Source organism: Tarenaya hassleriana, unplaced genomic scaffold, assembly GCF_000463585.1.
Source record: "Tarenaya hassleriana unplaced genomic scaffold, ASM46358v1 Cleome6, whole genome shotgun sequence".
NCBI lineage: Eukaryota > Viridiplantae > Streptophyta > Magnoliopsida > Brassicales > Cleomaceae > Tarenaya > Tarenaya hassleriana.
Window position 1 is genome coordinate 1224675 of NW_010968505.1, and position 7577 is coordinate 1232251.

At 39.1% G+C, this 7577-nt stretch overlaps 1 protein-coding gene across 1 annotated transcript; it reads left to right on the forward strand.

The window, feature by feature from the left end:
- Positions 1–4282: 4282 nt before the first annotated feature.
- On the forward strand, positions 4283–4723 carry LOC104799676. Its single transcript, XM_010522317.1, has one exon. The coding sequence runs from the start codon at positions 4283–4285 to the stop codon at positions 4721–4723; it is 441 nt and encodes a 146-aa protein (XP_010520619.1).
- The last annotated feature ends 2854 nt before the right edge of the window (positions 4724–7577 follow it).

The following is a 7577-nucleotide window of genomic DNA, read 5'->3' on the forward strand; positions in this document are numbered from 1 at the left end:
TACGATTATGTCCTGCTAATTGTGCGGTGCCAACTTATATATATATATATATATATATATATATATTAATGTAAAAAGATTCAAGACAAAGAGAAATGGACCATGAAAATAATGGAAAGTGTAACAACTCAACACTCAAAACATAAAGAGGAGTGAAGAAGGTATGAGTACATGAAAAATGAAGCAAGTATAGGCACATCACATGGAAAAAAGAGAAGAATATAAAATATAGCCAATGAAGAAGCATTTGTGGTGAACTATAAAATGAGAAGTAGTGACAACAACAAGATTGACGAGTCCATTGAAAAAGAGAGAGAGAGATAAGATAGAGCAAATCCGGTGACAGTAATATGTATGGGAAACACTTATGAGAAGCACTTGTGAGAGTGCGAAGTGTATTTGAGTGAGAGTCGTCACTTGGTCTAGACGTGGTCTAGGATAACACGGGTGTGCGCTGCACACAGAGTGTGTTGTATGGATTGATAGATTTTCTTGTGGTACGAGGTTTTACTCAGAAGGAGTAAAACAGGAGGGTTGAGTGTTATACTTGAAAATGTTGAAGTGTACTTGACTTGTATCAAATAAATAGAATCATTTGTATATTTCTTGAAATATCTTTTTGTGTGAGATTGCTTTTTCAATTGGTATCAAAGCGACAAAGCGGGTCACTGATCGTATGAATTTTCTTTTCCTCTCATATCGGTGAACGATCCAGCCTTACACGATGGAGATACAAGCTCTTGGAAGACATGAAATGCTCGGCTCAACGAACTACGATTATTGGAAGGTCAAAATCAACGCTTTCATACGAGGTATGGATGAAGATGTGTGGAATGCAGTAACAACCGAGTGGACATGACCTACTCAAATAATTGATGGAGTAGAAAAGTTCAAGCCTAACGAAAGATGGACAATTGGAGAGAAAAAGCTTTCTGCTTTAAATCAAAGGCATTGTTAATTATTTTCAGCACCGTACATCATGAAGAATTCACCAAGATCCAAAGATGCGAGACAACAAATGAAGCATGAGACACTCTAGAACTCATCCATGAAGGTACGTCTAAAGTCAAAAGAAACAGACTAGACATGATTGATTATTAATTCGAACGATTGAAGATGGAAGACCATGAAAGTATCATGGAGTTCTGTGGAAAGTTAAGTGCTTTGTCCAACGAAGCAAGTATACTTGGAAGAAAGTTCAAGAATGACAAACTCGTGAAGAAACTACTCAACAGTTTACCACTTAAGTATCACTCTTAAAATTTGATTTTTGAAGGCGTGAACAACTTGGATACTGTAAGCTTCAAGGAAACCATGGGTACTTTTGCAGCACACGAGTTAAGGTTGCTACTTATGAATGAAGGATCTAGTACACGAGAGAATAAAGGAAACACTTTACATGCACCAGAAGTTGTTCCTCAGAAATGAGAAGTACTTGATAAAAGGTCATTGGAAAAGATATTGAAAGAAGAACTATTATTTGTTGTCGACAGATTTTTCAAAACAAAAGGAAAAATTGAGCAAATTGGTGATAGAAATTCAGGTTATGGACATGCCAAGATGGAATTTGTTAAGAAGAAAGGAAAAACATTCACTACACATGAGGAACAAACAAAGTCGGAAAGTGATCATGAAGATTTATCTGATCTCATTACGTTCGAGTGATCGGGGAAAAAGAAGATACAAGTGATGACGAAGAAATAACTCAAAAGGATTTGTTCAAAGACATGAACAAATTGATTCAGATAAACAAGCATTTGTTGGATAAGAATCAACGTCTAGAAAAGGAGTTAAGAGATTTCCAACTGCAACTAACATCGACTCAGCAGTCACTGATGCAAAAAGAAGAAGAGGCATCACTTATGCGATGTCAACTAGAAGAGACAAAGAAAAATCTGCATCTTCTTGGTAGTAGAACTGGAAAATTGGATCATCTGCTTGGACAAAAGAGGAATGCACCAGATCAGTCGGAGCTTGGGTATGCTGGAAAGGAGCAATATCAGCCAACATTTGTATCTGGAGGAAATCTTGAACGAGAAGTACCTCACTTAGTACGTAGAACTTTTGGCACTGTTAGAAACTCTCCAAGAGTTAAAGTGGATTTACGAACCTTTCAGAAACAAAAAGAGTACAGAAGTTGCTATTATTGTGGGAAGAAAGGACATATTCAAAGGAATGCTATTACCTACCAAGGAAAAAGAACTCTAACTGGTATGTTCAAACAAACTTGAATAATTCTTATTCTTCGAGGAATCATAGGTAGATTCGTAAATCCAATATGTCGTGTAATATTGCCTGTATGCCTGAGCAAACGAGCAAAAACAATGTCTGGTATTTGGATAACGGATGTTCAAGACATATGACAGGGTGTCAAAAACTTCTGACAGATTTTGAAGTAGATCTGACAAGCGACATTGTCACGTTTGGAGACGAGAATAAAGGAAGATCACCAGTAAAGAGACCCTAGATTGTGGTGGTTTATCCAAGCTGATGGATGTTAAGGTAGTTCAAGGTTTGTAATCTGATCAATGTTAGTCAACTATGTGATAATGGCATGAGAGTTAAATTAACAATGTTGTGTGATCAATGCAGATAACAAGTATATTTTAACCAGAGAAAGGACATCAAACAATTGCTATACTTGGACTGACGACCAGACCCTTAGAAACTCTTTCAAGAATCCTAAGACACAGATCCGGAATTGAGCAATAGAAAGTCGGGTATGTTTTTGAATTTTTGCTTACACATAGAGGGAGATATGACTAAAAAATATTGAGTAAAGGTGAGTCAAGTGGATGAATGTGTTTTTGAAGAATGTGTATAAGTAGAAAGTCAAAAGGGGGGAGATTGTTAATGTAAACATATTCAAGACAAAGAGAAGTCGAGGATGGAAATAATGAAAACTGTAACAACTCAACACTCAAGACATAAAGAGGAGTGAATAAGTTGAGCACATGAAAAGTGGAGTAAGTCTGGGCACATCACATGGAGAAAAGAAAAGAATATAAAATATAGCCAATGAAGAGGCATTTGTGGTGAACTATAAAATGAGAAGTAGTGACAACAACAAGATTGTCGAGTCCATTTAAAAAGAGAGAGAGAGGATAGAGCAAATCCGGTGAGAGTAATATGTATAGAAAACACTTGTGAGAGTGCGAAGTGTATTTGAGTGAGAGTCGTCACTTGATCTAGACGTGGTCTAGAATAATGTGCGATGCACACAGAGTGTGTTGTATGGGCTGATAAGATTTCTTGTGGTACGAGGTTTTACTCAGGGAAAGTAAAACGAAAAGGTTGAGTGCTATTTGAAAATGTTGAAGTGTACTTGCTTGTATCAAAGAAATAGAATCAGTTGTAAATTTCTTGAAACATCTTTTTATGTGAGATTGTTGTTTCAATATATATATGTATATCACTTATGTATATTCGAACAACAGTTAGTATCTGAATTTTCCTTCATTTTTTGTTTATATGTAACTGTTTCGTCATCACAATAAGTAAATAATTTTTTGTCAACCTACGAGGTGGGACCCGTAAGTGGGACCAGATATCACGTTAGAAATTTAGAACTGTGTGCATCTCTTTATCATATTCCCCAACTTTCTTTTTTCTGTTTATTCTTCGTCTGAGTCGCAATTAGGGTTAGGGTTTCACTGCCACAACTACTGCTAGTCACTTGCTGCTCCTCCTAGCTTGGGTATGCCTTGAAGTTCGCTTCTGATACCTTAATTTTCCTGGACAATCTCCTCCTTTATTGTCCGTTTCGCTTCGTTTTCCATTGTTCTTGTCGTCAGATCTCTTAGCTACGTAGTCAGCTGCATTTTGCTGCGATTAGGTATAGTTGTTAAATTTAATTGAATTTGTCATTTCCAATGTGCGGAATCTGTGTATTAGTGGCGTATCTGCGTTATGGATGCAACTGTGTATACACTTGACGACATACTGTGCAAATATCTTTGATCTGAAAAGCAACATTACAGAACATAACATAACATAACATAACAAGTGGGTTCTTTTAATTTGTTTTCATTTATATGAAAGTTAATGATGTTCTCTATATGTGTAGAGTGCAATTTATATGATTTTGGAAAGGGGGTTGCTGAAGATCTGATAGATTATCCAACTTGTGGATTTGATTAGTTAGATTTGAAACAATCTACGTCACGCATGCCTCCTTCCCTTGTGATGATATTGATCGTTTCTTAGGCTTTCTTGCATCCTGCAAAGTGAAGGCTTTCGGAGCTATCAGATCCAAGGAAATTGCTTGTTGTTTGGAGAAAAGATGGAGGTATTTGGAAAATCCCCGATGGTTGGCTCTGCAAACGTTATTTACTTGTCTACCATTCTGGGTCGCAGTGGAGCCGTCCCTTGTCACAAGTGTGACTGGAAATGTGAGAATGAAAATGTTTGTGGGAATATGTATCGGTGCAAACTAACAGAGCTAACTCATGCCTGCGACAAGAATTGTGATCAACGAATTATGTATGATAACCATAGCTCATTGTACCGAGTCAGTTGCCGGATATTCCCTCTCTCACCAGCTGAGGAGCAGGTGGTTAAAGGGGTTCGAAGGAAGCTCGATGCTGAGAATCATCCCTCTGAGAGCTGCACGTCTAAGCGTCGTCGATGTAATGCACAGTTCCATCCTTCTCCTTTTGAGAGGTCTTTTTCTACTGTCAGTCTCATCTGCAACCAAGTTGGAGAGGGAATAGACATGGGCTAGACTCATGTTGATTTCCTCTACATCAAAGAGAATCTTCATTATCTCATGTAGAATAACATCCTCTCTCTTTCTTAAGAGACATTATGTGACTGTTCTAACAGGGGGTCTAGTATCCTGTCTGCCTGAAGGAACATTTTAGGTTAGCATTGACAAACTCTATGTTATGTAGGAGAACATGGTATATATGTTGTTATGCTGCTTAATTGTGGACATTCTTGTTGTTATATCACGATAGATAAAATAGAATAACTCATGCATATCTCATTATTGCTGCCTTCTGCTATTTCTTCTCCGCATTTTTGTTTGGATACAATGTTTTAGGCATCATTTGTTTAGTTGTAGATCTTGTTTTGACTAGTTTCGTTTGTCGATAACCTAAAATTATGTGGTGCCTGGTGACACAATGGCGATTCTTCTAACTGTGGTGATACAATTCTGGTTGACATTACTTATTAGTGCAGTGTAGGTTTTATCAGGTTCTTCGAGATGAAGGATCTTGCTGGTTTGTTGTTTTTTAGAAAAAAATCATATTGATCCACTGGCATTTGAATACGATTATGTCCTGCTAATTGTTCGGTGCCAACTTTCCTTTATTGATGAATACAAGATTTCCTAAATATGTTTCCTGTTTCTGCAGGTTTCAATTTTTTTGCAGTTCAAGAGACTTTAATTGTGCTTTTTTTCTTTAACTAATTTTGCTGTTGTGTTTTTAATATTTTAGAATGAAGACTAAATCTAATTACTGGAAGTTAAATATGTAGGGCCTCTTGTGCGCATGCAACTGTGGGCTTGGGCGATTGCAACTTACATTGCAAATCCAGGAACTAAGTGTGACGCCTGTAACCTGTGTCCCGCCCACGAGTTACATCACATGGACGATCAAACCGTATATCAAAAATAGCGGGAATTTAAAATATTTTTATATTAAACATACGCAGCGGAAATATGTAAATACATAGCAAACCCATATCTATAGTAGACGTATACAAAGCACAACATAAGGACGGTAGATACGATATAATACATAGTTAGTATACACTATCCAGAGAAAAAGAAAAACAGTGTACGTATAAGGTCGAAATGTACATGATCCCCCAAAAGTCTCACACGTCTCCAGTGCCCTCGTCCTGTTGTTGCCAAAGCTGCTCCGAGCTTGAAACGTTGTATAACAACGTCCATAAGTTATATGCTTAGTGAGTACTTCGGGTTAAACCCGAAGATCATACTCAAATTGCAAATGGTCAATCAAGAGCAATATTTATACACATAATACATATATATATATAGCACATGTCATATAACGAATCCTAATTTCACCAACAGTAGCTCATGTAACAATCACAATCAGCCCAGATGACAAGTCATCGGACATTAACCGTCAAATCGTCTCTATGTGCATCACATACATAGGATAGCATACATCGTTGGGATCACCAGTCCAGGACATATACAAGTCATAGCTCGACCCATTGAGTCTATCAGTAACACCGATACCGTCAAATCATCTCTATGGGTGCATTGTTGGTTGTAATGCTCTAGGATAATCCGTAATATGACATTTTGACTTTGTATTGATTCATTGATTTATGAATGCATTACATTCCCGTTATATGATTGACATGTTTGTTATATTTCGGCATCCTTGAATCATTAGCGAATGATTCTAAACTCCCTAGTCAGTCAACATTGTGGGAACAATGTTGAATTAAGACTAGCATGAGGAGTGATCGATGCTTTGGATGCATATCACAATCATGGGTACTCGTTGTGAACGAGTGACTGGATGACCCGCATGAGATTGTCACATGGACAGAGTCATGACTTGAATCTCATACAGCGGTTCGTTTATGGATCCTCATACCTAAGATGTCTAGAGTATCTGATATGAGGAGTGACGTGTCTTGACTGCGTCAAACGTCGTCTTTAACCGGATGATTATAACGGCGTTGATCAGATACGTTCACGAATCATATAGAGATAGTAGACATGCAATATGGGATTTGTCACCTCCTTAACAGGAGAGATATCGCTGGGCCCTCTCGTGGAAGTCGGACTATGAAAACGCGTGGCCACGCTATAGATGAAGTTGCATCTATTTTATTAGTCGATTTGCCAAGACGAGAAAGCAGTTGAACTTGAAGGGTAGCTCAAACCATGCCCTTGTTCAACTTATGATATCGTGAGACAAAGGATCAGAATTCGAGCTGTTAATGCCTTGGTTAGATCACCTCTAACTCAATTCTAAATAGGTGGTCATGGCGTCTTGCTAGAGGCTAACCATGACTTGTGGTTCGGGAAAGGTTCCTAAAGTCACTACCACTTAGAATGGGCCTACAGGGTCACACACCAATAGGGATGGACTTATACGTGAAGAATACGAAGAATGGAAACGAGATTTGACCGAAACAAGCATGAAAAGGAGTTTTCAGTGCGTTGGTCCGGAGCTGACCAAGTTTGGTCAGCCCCGGACCAAGTCTGGTCAGATCACGCAGTCCGGAGGAGCAGTCCGAGGTCGCCTGTCCAGATCTGGTCCGGCTGACCAAGAGTTGGTCAGCCCCGGACCAGACGCAGGAAACAGGCGGACCAAGGATGCTGGAACGGCGGACCGGAAAGGAACCAAGAGGTTTGGTCCGGAGTTGATCAAAAGTTGGTCAGCCGGACCAATCCTCCAGGTCAGACGGCGCGAGCATCGGACTGAGCAGGCGAAGAAGGAAACTTGGTCCGGAGCTGACCAAAACTTGGTCAGCCGGACCAAGCCTTCAAGACTGGCGGACCGCGTGCTTCGGACTAAGCTTGGTCCGCCAGACCAAGCTCCTGGTCCGGCGGACCGGGATCCGGAATATTTCCAAAATTC